This window comes from Lactuca serriola, chromosome 4 (assembly GCF_051521515.1).
Source record: "Lactuca serriola cultivar US96UC23 chromosome 4, Lser_US96UC23_V15, whole genome shotgun sequence".
NCBI lineage: Eukaryota > Viridiplantae > Streptophyta > Magnoliopsida > Asterales > Asteraceae > Lactuca > Lactuca serriola.
In genome coordinates this window covers 208,679,650-208,701,772 of record NC_136411.1, presented here as the reverse complement: position 1 = coordinate 208,701,772, position 22,123 = coordinate 208,679,650, and the positions used below count along the sequence as shown (strand labels likewise).

Here is a 22,123-nt window from a genome sequence, read left to right as displayed (position 1 = left end):
TTTATTATTGGGCCTTGGTGGGACCAATGGGTTTTAGGTCATTGATGGGCTGGTTAGTTGACTACCTTTAGACCTAATGTGCGAGAGTTGAGAATTAGTTCCTAATTAGGATAATTATGGGTTTGGCACAGAGTTAGAGGTCGGTGCTTGGCAGCAGCGTTTATAGGGATTGTTCATAATCCGATGTGAGTCTTCTCACTATACTTTACCTAGAGTGGTAGTTATGTGTGACCAGAAGGTCTTATGTGCTTTCCTGAGTTATGCAATTTATGTGTGATATGTGTTGTGTGCTATATTATGTGATATTTAGACCGGACCGGAGGGTCCTTACTTAGACCCGACCGGAGGGTCCTTACTTAGACCCGACCGGAGGGTCCAACGAGTAGTGAGAACGGAGGGTTCTCACCCAGACCGGACCAGAGGGTCCAACGAGCCATCTGAGTGGAGGTTCCCACTGAGACACATCGGACCGGAGGGTCCTAAAGGGTTATAGCTTCAAGTGGCTAATATGTGTATGTGGTATTTTGGGGAATTCACTAAGCTTCGTGCTTACCGTGTTATGTTTTATGTGTTTCAGGTTCTTATTAGGATCGCGGGAAGGCGGCGGCTCGATCGTACACACAAGAGAAAAGAGTCATGAATGAGAATCATGGATTTTGATAGTTACTTTTCAAAAAGTATTTTGAAATATGTAATGTCATCGACGCTTGAGATTTGGAGAATTATTATATGTGATGTTGGTAATTTAAAATCGAAAATTTTGTTTGAAAATTTGTGGTGTTACATACAAAAAGATCATTGGAGGGTTGAAATGGTTTTAAGTTTATTTAAGTTTTAAAGCTTCCGATGCCATATTTAGCATTTTAAGAGCATAATTTCTTGAATAAAACCCGACATTTTCACGTGACGAAATCCAAAAGATGGAAAAAATATATATGAAGAACATCAACGCCTGCCAATCATTTGTCGTTTCCTAGAGAAGGAGATGGCAAAAGGACGTAGATAGAACCTAAAAACCAACAAACGGAAATGATAGAAAAGTAAATAACATAAATTGTGCACCTATTTCATTCACAATCGACATTTTAGAGTGGATACAAAGCCATATTAGCAAATGCCTGGAGGACATGGTGGAAAAGGCGGTGGAGGACATGTCCCCGACTCCAAACCATCTTCTATTCATAGGTGACAGCTAAACTGGGAAAGTCACAACAGAAAACTCGACACTGCTTATAAGCCAATATGAGTTTTAATATTATATATAATTAAATAGGTTACACACAATTTAAAATTGGATAACGTATCAAATAAACTTTCTATCTGGGCATAAAGAGGAACTTTAAAAGGAGTACATTGTAACGAAGATCACATGTGGGAAAACAATTATTTTTTTCTAACGTTAATGATGGTGATGAACATAAGATATGATGATGATGAAGCCAATATAAGAAAATCTAATTTATTTCGTTGTTAAAAACGTAAATGAAAATTATAATTAAACGACTAAAAAACTTAATTTTCCTTTATTGTAAGTCATTAGCTTGGAATAGTTATTAATGTATATACCTTAAAAACCTAAAACTACTCTAGAGAGGTAACCACTTTTTAAAGAAATAAAACAAATACCTGATGCACATGTAGAACATTGAGACGTTAAACTAACAATTTTCAAGTGTTTGACACCATCGTTAGCTATGTCCATAATATTCTGCGACTTAGAATTTTAGGATGTTGGAAATAGTTAATAACATTAAATTTATCTTTCATACATACCATCAATTTCACCAAATTTAACAAAGATAAAAGTCTACATTCACAAAAAGTTCTATGCAGTAGTTTTTAATATAAAAAGACCTAATGAGAAATTAAATATTCTTCTATAATTTTTTTCTACCATCCTTCTATCCATATCATATGATAACAATTGTTATTTTTATTTTTTCTTAATAATATTTTAATATATGCTTTTCACCATTTAATATGGATAGAAGGATAAGTAAGAAAAAATTGTTGGAAAATATTTAATTTTTTTTATCAGATTTCAAAATATATTTGTTTGTTAAATCTCACAATATAGAACTCAATAATGTAATTTTTTAGATTTTACGTATTAAGTGATTGATGGTTTTATCTCGAAAGTTAGATTTTCCAAATCTAACATTGAAATTCCAAACTTAAAACTAGGTTTTTTCAGCGTTTTTTTGATTGTTTTGTTTTCTTTTTATTTTTTATATTTTATTTTTTTTCTTAGCTTAAATATGTAATTGCATGTATTAACTACTAAATTTATATGTTTAAAATGATTTAATTTTAGCTTAGAATTTAAGAAAAAAACGTTATAGGAATAACCCAAAAATTTTCTTTTTTGTTTAAATAAATTAATTTAAAGTTTGAAATTTAATGAATAAATGGGCCGACAGTACTATAGAATATAAAGTGAGCATAAAATGGGGAGACAGCATAGGATATAAATTGAGCGTCAATTTAGGACTTAGCAGATCCCAAAATAAAAACACTCACCGCCTAACATCACACTCCTTCCAAGTTGTGTCCTAATTAAAAAACCCTAACTTTCGACTATCATCGATCTCTGCAAGTATGGAAGTTAGCGTTCTACAGGTTTCTTTTCTTTTCTTGCAATGTGTTTAATGTGGTTTTTTTATGCACTATCATCTTAATATGAACTGTGTCTCTTACGTTCTTTCTATTCGACGCAAATGTCAATATGGAAACAAATTACTTATATAACTAATGTTAAGATTTAAAAACCTCCAGATGCCAGAAAAGGGTGTTAGTTTTTACAATTGCACTCTGAAAGTTGATTGGATACTTAAAACCCAGGAATAAAATTGATCGGATTTACACTTGTTGTGTTTACCTGAACACCATATGTACTTACTTAATTCTGTTGATCCGAAATAAAACACAAACATGTTCGCTTGATGTATGTTATTGATCATTCATGCATGTTCCCTTGTGGCTATGTACATACCTGTATTTCTTCCTCGTGTTGCTGCTTACAAAAAAAAGTAATATATTATTTTGAAACAGAAATCGATGGAGGTGGCAATGAGCAAGTGCAGGAAAGAGTGTGAAGATGAACAAATGAAGAGAAAGAAAAATGATGTTCATTGGTTTGCATTTCTTCCAGATGACGTGGTTGAAGATATCCTTAAAAGGCTTCCTTATGTTTTCCTTCGTTATAACGCAAAGTATGTCTGTAGAAAATGGTTCGATATAATTAACATGATCTTGGCAGAAAATTCTTTTTTTATCCTCCAGACGTCATTTGGATTTACGATCCGCTATGTGGATGTAAGGGAAGAGGGACTAAGACTAGAAGTGAAAGAGCAAAACCTTCGCATACATTTCTTTGGAAGGATAAAGTCATGGTATAACGAGTTTCTTCTGATATTAGACCCTGCCAGAAAAAGAAAGTCACTGTATATTTTCAATATGATCACCAGGGAAAAATCATTTCTTCCCAAGCCTCCAACATTTTTTGCACATCAAGATACTAGCGTATGTGCAATGGCCCTTTTTTTTGACAGATTCAAGGGAGTATATAAGGTTGTTCACTTGTTTAATGGCCAATCACTCCAATGTCATATTCTACAATTGGAAAAAGATATTGTAGTCTCTCGTGTTTCCTCAAGGTGGAAAAAGATCAAAGTACCTTTTTACTTGGATCCTAGGAATATGGGTGAGATAGTTTCAATTCAAGTTCAAGGAAGGTACTTTCATTGGAATCTTAATTGTTCTAGGTTCCTGGTTTCTGTTGATATGATAAAAGAAGAAGTTCTCCAAATGAGCCTACCTGAACCCGGTGAGCGTAAGAGGCTCTACTATTCTATTTTTGAGATGGGTGGTTTTCTCAGCCTCATTGATGGAGTTTCTAGGGACAAAACTGACTTATGGATTCTTAAAGATTTTCAAAGTATGAAGTGGGAGAAGTTGCTTTCGATAACAGTCCAGGATCATGGCTTTGTAAGTGCTTCTTTTCGATATCCGGTTTGTGGCGTGATAAATAAGAGATATATCGTTTTCATGAGATCAAGGCACAATAAAAGTATATTTAGTTATGATCTGAAAAATAGAGTCTTTAAAAAGCTAAACATCCACATTGATCTGGGTGATCTTTGTGTGGCTCATTCATCAGGACCAAGTGGAAAAACTACAAGGGAGGAGGTACCGGTGTCGTTCTAAAGTTGTTGAGTCATGGCCGATGAAATTAGAAAGTAATCCGGCTTATAATTGTACTTTGACATGATTTCTTCTTATTTAGCTGCAGTATTTACTATTGATAATTGATACATTATCAACACTTTTGACATTGGTGTTGTACTATTTAAACATAAGATCTTTTTCTTAAAAGAACAGTTATTCTGTTCCTAACTGATTTAATTTAATATTTATAACTTTGCTTGTGCTATTTAAGATAGCTAGTGAAAGTTGACAATCACTACAAGAAAACAAAGCTATAGCGGCGACGCCTTTAGCGGCGACAGCTAGCAATAGCGGCGACACATAAATGACGCGTTACGTGTCGCCACTAAAGACGTCGCCGCTAATACTTTCATTTAGCGATCCGCGTCACTCTCACCCCAACCGTCCGATTTGTTTTCAATCTAACGGCTATTAAGGAAAGCGGAAAGACGCGCTGAGTTCCCTCCGTTTGTCGCCGCTAATACCCTAATGTTGCCGCTATTGTCCTTGCGTCGCCGCTAATGCTAAACGCAGATATCCCCTGAACAGCTTACCTTTCTGCCATTCACAGCTTCTCATTCACCCATTTTCCTCTCGTTTTTCTGTCGATTTTTCATCAATATCACGCAAATTTTCCAACTTGGTGGACTAGACATTGTTTCTTGGACCGGTGCTAGCTTCTCCTTCCCTCAAGGCAGCCACAAAACCGCCACAACCCCAACCAAGCTCACATTTAGCCAAAATTCCGAAATTGCCCCAACCAAGGTCGAATTTCTCAACTTTTTTATGATTTTTCTGTTTTAGATGATAAATAGTGAGTATTTTTCAAGTTTGTTGAGTGATTCTGTTTGTATTTTGATATATGAATTGGTTATGCATTTTGTTGGATTGTATGTATTTTGTTGGATTGTGTGTTTTTTTCACATTTGTTGGAGTTTAATATGCATTTTGTGTATAATTTGAAAGTTATGTTTAGATTACATTGAAGTATCAAAAAAAAAAAAAAATTGACATGTATATGTATATATTTGTATGAAATTGGATGAAATTTAGATGTATATATTTGTATGAAATTGGATGAAAGTTATACCACATTGCCTTAACATGAAACTTAGATGTATATATTTGTATGAAATTGGATGAAATTGGAATATGTAAATTGAATATATACATTTGACTTAATTGTATGAAATTGGATGAAATTGAAATATGCAAATTGGATGTATACATTTGACTTAATTAGGTTATTAATAGCAACTTACTTCTAGTAATGTATTGTATATGGTTTCAAAGTGCTTAATTTTGTTAGTGACTTAATGTTTGGCCAACTTAATAGCAACATATTTTTAGTGACTTAATGTTTGGCCAACTTAATGTTGGTCATTACAACTTTAGCCTTAATTAGGTTATTAATAGCAACGTACTTCTAGTAATTTTAATTTAATTATAGAATAAATTTAAATTAATTTAAAAAAAAACATTAAAAAAATAATAAATTAGTTGTAAAATCAAGTTAATGTTAACCCCTTACCATTGTGTCTATGTACGATCAGCAACAACCAATAACACAAGAACAACCACAATCACAGGTAATTGTTAGTAAACGCTATAGTGGAACGGTATAATTAATTATAATGTTATTCTGATATGTTGTTAATATATTTTGTTTTCTTTATAGTTGCAAATGCTCCAAACAATACTACAGGACCTGGCCTGTTCTGTAGCATTGGAAGAGTGGTTTCGCTCATTGCCGCCACAAAATAATCGAGATGATGATTAGGACGAGTAGTTATTTTAAGATTTTATGAAACGTTTTGTAATTTGAAACAATACTAAATGTGGTATGGATTAATATTTTGGATTGATTGTATATAATATGTATTAATATTTCTATATAAAATTATCAGACTTTTCAAATGCTATATGGATTAATATTTGGATTGATTATAAATTTAATGTGAAATAAATTAAAAAAAAAATCAAAAGAGTATTACTGGCGACAACTTTTGTGGCGACACAACCTCATTAGCGGCGACAACATATTAGCGGCGACAACTAGCATTAGCGACGACGGGAGCATTAGCGGCGACTGCTAGTATTTGCGGCGACATTAAGCGTATTAGCGACGAAACAATACCGGCGATGTCTTTGCAGCGACATGTCGCCGCTAAAAGTATTAGCGGCGACATGCCTAACCTTTAGCGGCGACACGTGTCGCCGCTGTTGCGCAATCTTCTTGTAGTGAATCGTAGTTTTTCCAAAGTTTACTCATATGTTCCTATTGTTTTGAAAATTGGTCTTATCATTAAAGTGGTCATAGTTATTTTTATCAGTTTGATAGTTTAACCAGGCTAAAAACAAGCTGATGTAATTAATGCAACACAATTAATATAAGATTATAATAGTTGTGGGACCCATGTATTACATGATTTAATTTAAAAATAAAAATAATTAAATATAAAGGTCAAAATATTTGAGAACTTTAAATTTATAGGAAAACATTAAAATACTCAAAAATTCATTTCGTTTTAAACTACTTGATTGTTTAAAATTGGTTCATTTTTGTTTTTAAAAGCTAAAAATAAAATTTAAATAGCCTTGAATTAAACATCCACCAGTAAACCAGTAAGCTTTCTTACTTTAGCTAATTTATGTTCCTATGTTTGCTTGCTTTAGGTGGCATCATTTAGCAGTAGATGTGTATAGTTGGTGGTAAATATAATTAAGTATGCTTCATGTGGCATCATTTTCCATTATTTTAAACCTTGATTAATAGGCTATTTTTTCCCTACAGTTTGTTCCGGTACTTGGCTGGTCTTGCTTTTGCAAACCATGTATCATCAACCTTACCAATTATCATCTTGGTAAGTACATACATAGTCTTAAGATCCTTTTTTTTTTTTTTAACATAATGGGGACATATATATAAACTAAGTTGCATAATAAAAGTAGTGATGTTAAAGGTTAGCTGGCCTGGACTTTCAAAACGTTAAAATACTCAAAAATTCATTTCGTTTTAAACTACTTGATTGTTTAAAATTGGTTCATTTTTGTTTTTAAAAGCTAAAAATAAAATTTGAATAGCCTTGAACTAAACATCCACAGTTTGAAATGGCAACTGTTTCAATAAATTAAAAAAACTTCATTTTTAAGTTAAAAATAGAAGAGTGAATTACATTTTTTGTCCATGAGCACTTCCAATTTTGGTCCAAAAAAGATCATTTACAAATTTGGTCTGAAATTTATAGTATCAATCGATTTAGGTCCCTAAGTAGTCTAAATTAATATTCAAGCCTTTAAAATTTAATAATGCCCAATTTACACTTTAGATCAATCTAAAAAGTAATAATATAGCACACTGTATGAAACAAATTTGTTTATTTCTATTATCCTTAATTATGGTTAGTAACATTTCATTTTTTTTTAAACAAATTACAGCAAAATCAAAGGATAAGAGAAAGTTAGAAATTTGGTTCCTACGTTCTGCTTTATTTCAACTTTCCAAGGTTAAAATGGTAATTTTGAAAGACAAAAATGATATTGATCATAATATGTAGTGGTTTAATATAAATAAATACTATAACTACTAATAGAGTTGCAGAAAAAGAGATTTTTCTTTTTATTTTGCTTGATAAAGATAATATCCAAAAAGTTAACGTTTCTTTGTTACATACTGCATAGTAGGGATGAGTTATAAAACCGAAAAACCGGATCGGAATCGGAACTGGTATAACCGGAAAATGTTTAAACGGTCCGTGTATTGGGTTCCAAATGTAGTCTTATCCGGGTTCCGGGTATTTCGGGGACGGGTCCAAGGGGTCCGGGTATTCCGGGTAAAAAAACCGGAACTGGTTTTTGGAACCGGATATGTAAAAAAACCTGAACCGAGTTTAATGGACTGGAACTGATTTTTGTATGTTTTATAAAGTTTTTATATAGGAAATATAAATAAATATGTAGAAAAAAAACTTCTAAGTTGATAGGTATTTTATCATAATCTATATAAGTTTTAAAAAATCAATATACTAGGAATATATTTTTGATATAGAAATTTGTATAAAAAATGGTATCGGTTAAAGATGAAATATTATTTATACATTTTTTTATTTAAATAAAATGGATGTAGGATTGGAGATGGTTGTTTATCATAATCTCTATTTTCATATGAGCTCTTATAATAATAAAATAATAATAATAATAATAATAATAATAATAATAATAAAACATTGAAGTAATGGAAAACTCACAAAGATGAAGCATGACATCCATCTAACAAAATCTAAGCCTATCTTGCATTCCTCTGATGAACTTTATTTGTAAGAACCATAATTTATATGTAATAATATTAGATAAATGGTTATAAGTTTGGTTTTATATGTTAAACAATGGTTTAATTAAAAAGGGTGATTTCGTCATTTGTAGGAAATTTTGAAAAATTGGCCTATACAATCGTTTAAATACATTATATTGTAATAACTTTTGTAATAAGTTATGATGTTTTATTTGATTGAATTTGACTATATAATAGTGTATTTGATCAAAAAGAGTGAAATCAAAAGTTTTATTATTTTTAGTATCAATTTGTTTTGTTGGCTTAATGGGTTGAAGTTTTATAAGCTTTTAGCCTATTTACAGTGGATCTTTTACAAAAAGGTTATATATTCATTTTGTTGTTTAATTATTCTAACTATTTTTTAAATTAGAACCTCTAATCATGTTACAATTAACATATTCTTATGAACGTACATTATATATTACAATCACATAACTAGAAACTCATATTTCACACTAATATTAAACCAACTTTGTTATATCACATTATTTAAAAAACAAAAAAATCAATGTCGTCAATAACCTAAATGTAATTTTTTGTTTATTAATTTTCTTATAACGGTTGAAAGATTATGCGATTGAGGTAATTACAAATAATAATAATAATAATAATAATAATAATAATAATAATAATAATAATAATAATAATAATAATAATAATAAAATCCGGGTTTTCCGGTTCTAAACCCATTTTACCCGGTTCCATCTTACCCACTTTCCTATTTTCGGGTTTTTCGGTTCTAGACCCACTTTACCCGGTACCGTACCCGAAACCGTTTCCTATATACTGGTCCGGTTTTCGGTTCTAAAAAATCTCGTAAAACGGTTTCGTGTTTTCCGGGTCCGGGTCCATCCGGTCCGGGTTTGGACCTAGTTTCATCCCTACTGCAAGGTGTCGTTCCTAGACTTGCCTATTTAATAGTTCTTCAAAATTTTGGTAATTAACTGACACTCCTTAATAGTATATTATATAAGGAAGACTTTATTAAAGAGGAGGTTGAATTGATGTACATGGAACATGGGTTTTTAAAAAGTATATAAATGGGTTTTTACCTACTTGGTTAATTGAGTTTGTATTTAGTTGGGTGTAACTTGTAAGTTGTAAAAATAGTTGTAAAGATACATGTATGTTCATGAGTTGGAATAATAATTTGTATAAAACAAGATTACACACAAGGCATACAAAAGTCATATTTAAATTCAACTGCATTTTTGTTTTTATGAATTTCCGGAGAACTGACATTTATTTATTTTCGATTGTGAAATTTCCTAATAAAACTACATGTGAAAATCAAATCGATTAGAAGTGACTAATGTTTATAGAATAAGTGTACTTGAATTACTTAAAAAAGATTATATTCGGGTGAAGTTTAATGATTTATCTAAATGTTTTTTTTTTGCATTTAATCATTCATAATATGGCAAATGAGTTGCCTATATCATTCAAAAATAGCTACGAACGTAAACTTTTCAAAATTTCTATGAAAGTCGCCAATTTGGCATTCGATTAGAAAGTTATGGTTAACTATAAATATGAGAGCCCTGACTAATCCATGGTTCTCATACTTGCTATTATGAATCGGTGATGGAGTTGAAGAAATGATAGACGAAAGCTTTATTTGCATCCCTGATTATATGTTTATTCCCTACACTAATAAGGCTAAATCAATAGATGTTTTTATTGATGCAATATATCCGTCTTTGCAAATCTATATCTTTTTGCGGGAAATATCATCCACCATAAATGAGGCTATCGATGAGATTAATGATTATTTGATTCGTCGAATCAATGAAAAAGAGAGAATTTACTATAATTTTGATGAAGCAGAAGACGATAGAAATAACTTCAATTTGGTGGAATTATTAAACTCACTTATTGTTAGTGGTTTACCCTTCACTACCTTCAATTAAAAGTTGGATGACCGGTAATACTATTGTGACATACTGACCCATCAAGTGGATTGTGTAATGACACCAGATTGATATAAAAAAGTTTTCATCATAATATCGTTGATGCGGAAATAATTGTTGGTCAACATGATGACAAGAATGTATATTTGCCAAGGATTCACTTATGTCCATCTGACGATGACATGTTCCTATCCAAGTTGAAGAGAAAACAACTTCCTATTCGATTATGTTTAATAATGAAAATCAACAAAGCTCAGGGACAAACAATTTCGAATGTAGGTATATATTTACCAAAATTGGTATTGTTGCATGGAAAACTTTACGTTGCATTGTCCAAAGGGACATCATGTGGCAATACAAAGGGATTAGTCAATCCTGTGAAAAAGGGTTCAACGATGATGAAAATCTATAACTCAAATGTGGTGTATAAATAAGTGTTGTATGATTAATATCGTGCACTCAACCATTAGTAATTACATGTATGTGGTTTTGAGTTTGTCTTTTTTTGGTTATTATAATCTGATGATTAAAAGTTGATAAAATTGTTATTAAAACTCTTAATAAATTTTAGACAAAATTACACAAATGGTCCATGTGCTTTCACAGATTCTTGGTTTTCGTCCTGAATTTATTTCAGTTAGATATATGGTCTAGAGGGTTATCGTCCACAACAATTCAACGAATATGATGTCCATGCATCAAATGTGTTGTATAAAGAAGTGTTGTACGCTTGATAATATACAATTCATGTGTTTTTATATATTTGTAAAACAATCCAGACTCTTCATTTTTTATTTTTAATGATTTTGTATTTGTTAGCATAACTCTTAATGATAGATTAGATGTAGTAAAATATTTTCACAAAAGAACTAATCGTATCTAGAAACTAATTTCTAAAAAATCTATATGCACCCGTCGCTTAGCGCGGATAAACAACTAGTATATATATATATATATATATATATATATATGTATATATATATATATGTATATATATATATATATATATATATATATATATATATATATATATATATATATATATATATATATATATATATAACAAAAAAGAAAACTCTTCAAAATTAAATTATGAGTTAAAATGTAAAACTTAAATAAAAAACTAGGGTTCAACTATCCTTTTATTTTAAAATAGAGGCGTAGACATACTCATTTATATCATTAATTAATGGGAAATCTCCATAAAAGTTATAATAATTTATTCTAATTTATGAAAAAGTCTCAAACTAAATTTTTTTTACAAAAAAACATTAATTACCGGTAAAAATGACGATTTAACTAATTTTTCCAAGTTTACATGTTTCATTACTTACCTGGTTCCCTTAAAATCTTACTATTTTATCATAACTTATTAAAAAGTAACAAATTAAAATTTAGTGATGATCCGACTATTTTGTCCATTTAACATACATTTTATCGGTTTTCTTTCTGACATGGATGCTTAGTCGATAAATGAGTTGATAAGATGGATATGATGAGTTATATAATTTTACGCTTACCGTAGAATTTGGTACTCATCTCATCGGCTCATTTATGACTATGTATACAGATCTCCAATGAAACCGGTAAAATGTGTGTTTTCATAAAAAAGGTCGAGAAATAAGATGGTGTCTAATGAGATAGATATATCGGGTTAAATAAGATTAGATGGACAATTTGAAATATATTATAAAATTAAAAAATAACAAATTTGTTGATAGTTTATGTAATTATTGCAATCTTCGTTGGATGTAGTTTATATTCCAAAAAATATACACTATATTAGGATATCAAGTTTTATGGTAAACATAGGATTATATAACCCAACATGTCCATTTGATTAGCTCATTTAATCACTAGGGATCCAGGTCAACAATAAAACTGGTAGAATGTATGTTACAGGGAGAAAATGACCAACTCATTACTACATTTTAGTTTGACACTTATTCATGCTTTTTCGTAAACGTATTTTATTTTGAGACTTTTCCTAAATCAAGATAAAATATTAGGAATTTTTTTTTTGGAGATTTTCCTTAATTAATTAAAAAATGTTGATGAAACTATAGCCCATCTAACTTTTAGGAATTAGTCTAAAAGGCCACTGATGTTATTTTTTGATTTTATTGGGGTATAAATTAGATTATTTCATAGTCTCTAGCATCAAAATTTAAAATATAAGATTCACCAAAATTGGATTATTTTTTGTGGTGGGAAATCCACGGAACATAAATTGGATTATCTAAACTTTTAGGATTCATTTGTTGTGGTGGGGAATCCATGGAACATGATACTCCGATCTTCACAGTTGGGGCCGCACATTCCTCTATTTTCTTTGTATTAACTATAGCATATTCTGTAGTTATAACATCCTTTTGAAGAAAGTTTAGATAGTCATAATCAATGACATCCGTTACAGGGTCTAACAAGGCCATGTATGCAAATTTGTCTATGCTAAGGCCTTTGTTAAAGAAGTCATTTGTTGGCCTTTTACTTTAATTGCCTCCAACAATAGTATTCCAAAACTGTAGACATCCACACTACTTGTTATCACACTCCAAATGCCATACTCTCCAACTTACAAATAATTACTTTAATAAAGGAAATTTACTAGCACCAATTTTATATGAGCATTTGGGAATACAATAACTTTACATCGAGGTGTATACCTAATTATTCATCTACTGCCACTTTGTGATGTTTTGGGTTGAATTTGTTCCAAGAAATTGAGTTGAATCGAAGTTTCCCACATGGGCCACTATATCATCATCCAATAATAATGTTGCTAGGCTTCATGTCAAAATGAACGATCGCTGGTAGGTAGTGATTGTGAAGATAATCCAGATTAGAAGCTACAACAACCCACCACAGTCATATGAAGTTGTTGCTGAAATCGATGATGAAAAAGAACTTCAAAATGCCATCGCCTTGGTCAGCCAACAATTCAACAGGCTACCCCACCGCCATTTTGTAAAAACCAGCAGTTTACCAAACCACCTTTTAACCGCAACTTTAATTCACGAAATAACCACTCAAGATATCCCAGAAACCCTCACCAACCAACACATCCACAAAATGCACATCATACCAAAGAGGCACCACAGTCCAAAAAAACATCATACTACCTTTCACACCTACCCGTATTTATCTCAGAAGATCATCACAACACCCTATCAGAAAAAACTAGAATACACGTACACCTTACTCTTACTTCCTAGAGAAAGGATAGACATCCCTCAATTGGACGTCTGGCCCCACATAAAGCATCCATGAAACTTCCACCAACCCATAACACTCATATATGTTAATCATACATAACAATGAACCCTATAGACACTCGAATACTTGATCCTACCCTAAGCCCTTCATCGAACAAGACTAGGAAATAAGGCCAAATCAAACATTCTCATGCTATAAGTGTTAGTTATGTACAACTATGGTGCATACACTAAGTAACTATAGTAGTGATGTTAGTTTCATATACGAAACAATACATTATCAGGCATCATATAATCAAGAAATTCTATCATGCAATTCCTGAAGATTCTAGCCTATCACTAGCATGTTGTTCTACATAACATAATAACAGTTAACTGTGTGGTAACTTGGGATATACTTACTGGCTCCAACTAATCGTACACATCGCATCCTTCCTTGGTTAGTTTTGATAACAAAAATCATTTTTTAAAACATTGTTCAATTCACAGTCTCCCAAGATCCATCAACATAGAAACCGGGGATGTGTACGGTCATGCCTTCGCCTTGCCATGGTCCTCTAAAGTACCTGAAATAAAAACTAAACATTTAAGCCAACGATTAGTGAGTTCCCCCAGAGTACCACTATATAAACATAACAAACAACAAAATGCATAAATGGGCCTTCATCCTGACTGGACCACCTCGCAGGGCATACAGCCTATCTGGACCGCTCTCTGAGACTTTGACATGAATATACCGCCTCGCAGGGCCTACAACCTATCCAAACTGCTCTTCGGGCCTTCGTCCTAACTGGACCGCCTTGTAGGGACTACAGGCTATCCGGACTGCCTCCTGTATATTGGCCTTCAACACAAAGCAGGACCACCTCAACCCAACTAAACATAACATTTCAACATATACATAGTAGATAAACATATAACCAGTCAATAGACAAACAGAAAGATCTACATATCACTACCGCATGCTAACATCCTATATACCTGGATACCGATCTAACAGATCTCTACAGCATAATAACATACTATCATATAACAGGGTATCCTGTCCAACGGGTCGGCCTTGGTACCTTCGACACACAAGTACAGTGAGGAAGACTCACTTCACAATCTCACGAATAACTGATCAATACCCAAAACCAAAAATGTTAAGTCATTAACCATTAATAAGATTTTTCGCAAAATACCCTTGGTTAAAGTTGGTCAACAATGAGAAGTCAAGTCAACAGCTAGTCGGGTCAACCCAACTGAGCTAACCCTATTGTGTCGACTCAGTCGAGTACGTTGAGCGTACTCTTCTGTATGCGGGGCGTACTCGGTGATTGAACGGGTTATGAGACACTGACCCCGTACGTGCAGTGTAGCACTTGGTATGCCCAACGTACGTGACGTGTTCATCCATTTTTCGTATTAAGAGCTTAATACTCCACATCTGCATATCAAAAGTCAGATCCAAAGCCAAAATACCCTCAAGATTCATAAAATTTTCAACTTTATGATTTTGCATGCCCATTAAGTACTTAATACACAAATTCTCAACATCTTAATACCTTAAGACCTTCTACAGCATGCATCGAGCAAAAGTAACCATAAAGACAACATTTTTATGACTCAAGATCCCTCATAAGGTCTGAAAGGACGACTTATTGGGTCTAGAACAGTCCATGCTCAAGAATCACCATTTTTGAAACAAAAAGTTTCTATAAGGAAAAAAAATATCTAGATCTAGAAGATGGAGTGATCAAGTTAAGAACTGTATACCATTTTTGAAACAAATGATGATGTGATTTTTGATCTAAGGTGCTTTACTCCTCCAAGATGGTCTCTACTTCCCTCTTTATTCTTTAAAGGCATAAAACACACACACAAACTCAAAAATGCTCACGGTAGGTTAGGGTTTGTAAATTTTTTTTGAGAGGATGGAGGCTGATGAAAGGAACCATGTTTAAGTGTTAATGAATAATAAATAGGGTCCAAACCCAAAATATTTGGGTTTGGAACTTCATCCTGTATGCCCATCGTACGCAAATGAACGCCCAATGTACGTGTCTCCGCCCCACCATTCCAAAAATAGCAATATTAGCCCATCCCAACCATAAATCTTATATAATAAGGACAAAAATTTAAAAAAACCCAATATAAAGGTCAAAAGTGAAAGTACCTCAAAACAAGATGTTATAAATATCTTTTAGGGCTAAATTTTGTTTGGTTCTTAAAGGCTTACGGAATACTTAATAAAGAGAAGACTAGCAAAGGTATCAGAAGGTTTTGAGGCTTTGAAGGAGAATCTGGGTTATGGTTAAGGTAGGTTGTGTGATAAAAGTGTTTGGTTTGTGCTTTAGATCCCAAATGTATTGTTAAAGGAGCCGGTGCGGGCTTTTTATGAATTTTGGATCTGAGTTCTAGTGGGCTTCAGGATGAATAAAGTTGATAGAAGTTTAGGGCTTCTCGTTACCTTTTCGTGGATAAAAGGATCGTCGGAAACAAATTTATAACGAAGAAGTTATGGCCTTCAGAGGTTTTAAGGTTTACAGGCTTAGCCGAGTACGGTGGGCGTAATTTTGGAGTACGCTGGGCGTACTGACTAGGGGTGGTCGCGAGTGTTCTTCAGATTACACTAGGCATACTATATGAACGTTGGGCGTACGCCAATCAGACCTAAACGCTATTTTAGGGTTTGGACCCTATTTAAGCTCCTTATCTCATAACCTAACCCTAATATCTTTAGCCTCCATCCCTCTAAACCCTAGAAATCGACCCTAAGCATCCATTTGAGTGATTCTTGAGAATTTTAGTGATTTGGTGAGTTTTTGGTGCATATTGTGGAAGAAGGAGTTCCTTGAGGAAGCATTGCTTGGCTTGGAGCTTGTGGATCCAAGCCCTAATCATGTTGATCTAGCTCCAGAAAGAATAAATTTTGAATCTTAGTGGCTTTCTCATGTGGATCTAGTGGGGTGATCACTTGTTGTGTTTGGCTTTCGAAGAAGAAGGATCTTTGAAAGAGAATAACTTGAGCTTGCTTATTGTTCTTCTCTTGTTGGTGCATCTTCCAAAGGTATCAAGTTTTGAACTTGCTTATTGTTGTGCTAGTTTTTGTTTTGGGTCCATTTTAGAGTTTTTGGTCCCAAAGCTTGAAGCTTTATGAGTTGTTGAACTCCAAAGAATAATATATGTCCCTTTGGGTATATTTAGTGGTGTTATGTCATAAAAATCCAATCTTGGTCGTTGGAATCAAGTCATGCATGAGATAGGAGGTTTTTGAGATAAGGAAGTGAGTGTTTTGGGTGTTTATGACCTTTCTAGCCAAGCAAAGGCTTATAGTCACTGACTTTATGGAGTAAGTGTCACTAGGGAGTCGATATCTGGCGATTGAGGTAATGTCTTATCTGTTTCAGACCAAATGAGTAGAAAGAGTGAATCTAGGGAGTACGCTGAGCGTAATTCCTGTACGCCCCGCGTACTGCCCTAGTGTCCCCGATGGCCAATATGGATTCGTGAGTACGTTGAGCGTACCAAGAGAGATACGCCCCGCATATCCTCACTGTGGACTTTTGGGCCTTGAGTGTTGGGCCTAGAGTTTAGACTTGTTGCAATAGAGTCTTGGACCAGAGGATAATATATATTTGCTTTGGGCCCTTGAGTTGGGCTTGCCATTAGATGTGAGAGAGTTGGGCCTCGGGAGAGCCCATTTATTATTGGGCTTTGGTGGGACCAATGGGTTTTAGGTCATTAATGGACTGGTTAGTTGACTACCTTTAGACCTAATGAGCGAGAGTTGAGAATTAGTTCCAAATTGGGATAACTGTGGGTTTGGCACAGAGTTAGAGGCCGCTGCGTGGCATCAGCATTTATGGGGACTGTTCATCATCCGAGGTGAGTCTTCTCATTATACTTTACCTAGAGTGGTAGTTATGTGTGTCCAGAGGGTCTTATGTGCTTGCCTGAGTTATGCAATTTATGTGTGATATGTGTTGTGTGCTATATTATGTGATATTTAGACCGGACCGGAGGGTCCAACGAGCTATGAGACCGGAGGGTCCTTACTTAGACCTGACCGGAGGGTCCAACAAGTAGAGGGTCCATACTTAGACCTGACCGGAGGGTTCTCACCCAGACCGGACCAGAGGGTCCAACGAGCCATGTGACTGGAGGGTCCCACTGAGACACATCGGACCGGAGGGTCCTAAAGAGTTATAGCTTCAAGTGGCTAATATGTGTATATGGTATTTTGGGGAATTCACTAAGCTTCGTGTTTACTGTGTTATGTGTTATGTGTTTCAGGTTATTATTAGGATCGCGGGAAGGCGGCTACTCGATTGTACACACAAGAGAAAAGAGTCATGAATGAGGATCCTGGATTTTGATAATTACTTTTCAAAAAGTATTTTGAAATATGTTGTGACATCGACACTTGAGATTTTGAGAATTATTATATGTATGTTGGTAATTTAAAATCGAAAATTTTGTTTGAAAATTTGCGGTGTTACATACAAAACGATCATTGGAGGGTTAAAATGGTTTTAAGTTTATTTAAGTTTTAAAGCTTCCGATGCCATATTGTGCGTTTTAAGAGCACAATTTCTTGAATAAAACCCAACATTTTCAAGTGACGAAATCCAAAAGATGGAAAAAATAGGAAGAACATCGACGCCTGCCAATCATTTGTCGTTTCCTTGACAAGGAGATGGCAAAAGGACGTAGATAGAACCTAAAAACCAACAAACGGAAATGATAGAAAAGTAAATAACATAAATTGTGCACCTATTTCATTCACAATCAACATTTTAGAGTGGATACAAAGGCATATGAGCAAATGCCTGGAGGACATGGTGGAAAAGGCGGTGGAGGACATGTCCCCGACTCCAAACCATCTTCTATTCATAGCTGATAGCTAAACTGGGAAAATCACGGCTGAAAACTCGACACTGCTTATAAGCCAATACGGGTTTTAATGTGATATATAATTAAATAGGATACACACAATTTAAAATGGGATAATGTATCAAATAAACTTTATATCCGGGCATAAAGAGGAACTTTAAAAGGAGTATATTGTAACGAAGATCACATGTGGGAAAAAAATTATTTTTTTCTAACGTTAATGATGGTGATGAACATAAGATAAGATGATGATGAAGCCAATATAAGAAAATCTCATTTATTTCTTTGTTAAAAACATAAATGAAGATTATAATTAAACGACTAGAAAGCTTAATTTTCCTTTATTGTAAGTAATTAGCTTGGAATAGTTATTAATGTATATGCCTTAAAAACCTAAAACTACCCTAGAGAGGTAACCACTTTTTAAAGAAATAAAACAAATACCAGATGCACATGTAGAACATTGAGACGTTAAACTAACAATTTTCAAGTGTTTGACACCGTCGTTAGCTATGTCCATAATATTCTGCAACTTAGAATTTTAGGATGTCGGAAATAGTTAATAACATTAAATTTATCTTTCATACATACAATCAATTTCACCAAATTTAACAAAGATAAAAGTCTACATTCACAAAAAGTTCTATACAGTAGTTCTTAATAAAAAAAAGACCTAATGAGAAATAAAATATTCTTCTATAATTTTTTTCTACCATCCCTCTATCCATATCATATGATGACAATTGTTATTTTTATTTTTTCTTAATAATATTTTAATGTATGTTTTTCACCATTTAATATGGATAGAAGGATAAGTAAGAGAAAATTATTAAAAGATATTTAATTTTTTTTATCAGATTTTAAAATATATTTGTTTGTTAAATCTCACACTATAGAACTCAATAATGTAATTTTGTAGATTTTATATATTAAGTGATTGATGGTTTTATCTTGAAAGTTAGATTTTGCAAATCTAACATTGAAATTCCAAACTTAAAACTAGGCCTTTTCAGCGTTTTATTGATTGTTTTGTTTTCTTTTTATTTTTTATATTTTATTTTTTTGCTTAGCTTAAACATGTAAATGCATGTATTAACTACTAAATTTATATGTTTAAAATGATTTAATTTTTGCTTAAAATTTTAGAAAAAAACGTTATAGGAATAACCCAAAATTTTTCTTTTTTAATTAAATAAATTAATTTAAAGTTTGAAATTTAATGAATAAATGGGCCGACATAGTATATAGAATATAAAGTGAACATAAAATGGGGAGACAGCATAGGATATAAATTGAGCGTCAATTTAGGACTTAGCAGATCCCAAAATAAAAACACCCACCGCATAACATCACACTCCTTCCAAGTTGTGTCCTAAAAAACCCTAACTTTCGACTATCATCGATCTCTGCAAGTATGGAAGTTAGCGTTCTACAGGTTTGTTTTCTTTTCTTGCAACGTGTTTAATGTGGCTTTTTTATGCACTATCATCTTAATATGAACTGTGTCTCTTACGTTCTTTCTATTCGACGCAAATGTCAATGTGGAAACAAATTACTTATATAACTAATGTTAAGATTTAAAAGCCTCCAGATGCCAGAAAAGGGTGTTAGTTTTTACAATTTCACTCTCAAAGTTGATTGGATACTTAAAACCCAGGAATAAAATAGATCGGATTTACACTAGTTGTGTTTACCTGAACGCCATATGTACTTACTTAATTCTGTTGATCCGAAATAAAACACAAACATGTTCGCTTGATGTATGTTATTGATCATTCATGCATGTTCCCTTGTGGCTATGTACATACCTGTATTTCTTCCTCGTGTTGCTGCTTACAAAAAAAAGTAATATATTATTTTGAAACAGAAATCGATGGAGGTGGCAATGAGCAAGTGCAGGAAAGAGTGTGAAGATGAACAAATGAAGAGAAAGAAAAATGATGTTCATTGGTTTGCATTTCTTCCAGATGACGTGGTTGAAGATATCCTTAAAAGGCTTCCTTATGTTTTCCTTCGTTATAACGCAAAGTATGTCTGTAGAAAATGGTTCGATATAATTAACATGATCTTGGCAGAAAATTCTTTTTTTATCCTCCAGACGTCATTTGGATTTACGATCCGCTATGTGGATGTAAGGGAAGAGGGACAAAGACTAGAAGTGAAAGAGCAAAACCTTCGCATACATTTCTTTGGAAGGATAAAGTCATGGTATAACGAGTTTCTTCTGATATTAGACCCTGCCAGAAAAAGAAAGTCACTGTATATTTTCAATATGATCACCAGGGAAAAATCATTTCTTCCCAAGCCTCCAACATTTTTTGCACATCAAGATACTAGCGTATGTGCAATGGCCCTTTTTTTTGACAGATTCAAGGGAGTATATAAGGTTGTTCACTTGTTTAATGGCCAATCACTCCAATGTCATATTCTACAATTGGAAAAAGATATTGTAGTCTCTCGTGTTTCCTCAAGGTGGAAAAAGATCAAAGTACCTTTTTACTTGGATCCTAGGAATATGGGTGAGATAGTTTCAATTCAAGTTCAAGGAAGGTACTTTCATTGGAATCTTAATTGTTCTAGGTTCCTGGTTTCTGTTGATATGATAAAAGAAGTTCTCCAAATGAGCCTACCTGAACCCGGTGAGCGTAAGAGGCTCTACTATTCTATTTTTGAGATGGGTGGTTTTCTCAGCCTCATTGATGGAGTTTCTAGGGACAAAACTGACTTATGGATTCTTAAAGATTTTCAAAGTATGAAGTGGGAGAAGTTGCTTTCGATAACAGTCCAGGATCATGGCTTTGTAAGTGCTTCTTTTCGATATCCGGTTTGTGGCGTGATAAATAAGAGATATATCGTTTTCATGAGATCAAAGCGCAAGAAATGTGTATTTAGTTATGATCTGAAAAATAGAGTCTTTAAAGAGCTAAACATCCGCATCGATCTGGGTGATCTTTGTGTTGCTCATTCATCAGGACCAAGTGGAAAAACTACAAGGGCGGAGGTACCCGTGTCGTTCTAAAGTTGTTGAGTCATGGCTGATGAAATTAGAAAGTAATCCGTCTTATAATTGTACTCTGGCATGTTTTATTCTTGTTTAGCTGCAGTATTAACTATTGATAATGGATACATTATCACCACTTTCGAATTTGGTGTTGTACAAATGTAAGCATAAGATCTTTTTCTTAAAAGGGTAGATATTCTTTTTATAACTTTGCTTGTGCTATTTAAGGTAGCCGGTAAAAGTTGACAATCGTAGTTGTTCCAAGGTTTACTCATCACTTTCTATTGTTTTGAAAATTGGTCTTATCACTAAAGTGGTCATAGTCATTCTATCAATTCGACAGTTCAACCGGTGTAAAACAAGTTGATGTAATTATTACAATACAATTAATATAAGATTATACTAGTTGTCTTATCATTAAAGTGGTCATAGTCATTTTTATCAGTTTGATAGTTTAACCGAGGCAAAAAACAAGCTGATGTAATTGTTGCAGCACAATTAATATAAGATTATAGTGGTTGTGGAACCCATGTATTATATGAGTTAATTTAAAAAAAATTAGTTCAATAAAAAGTCAAAA

At 33.2% G+C, this 22,123-nt stretch overlaps 1 protein-coding gene across 1 annotated transcript; it reads left to right on the top strand.

Annotated features, from left to right (window-relative positions):
• The first annotated feature begins 3,057 nt into the window (after positions 1 to 3,057).
• Positions 3,058 to 5,986, top strand: LOC145099145 (uncharacterized). Its single transcript, XM_079036733.1, has 3 exons — positions 3,058 to 3,987; positions 5,760 to 5,795; positions 5,885 to 5,986. The coding sequence occupies exons 1-3, from the start codon at positions 3,058 to 3,060 to the stop codon at positions 5,984 to 5,986; spliced, it is 1,068 nt and encodes a 355-aa protein (XP_078892859.1).
• Positions 5,987 to 22,123: the final 16,137 nt, after the last annotated feature.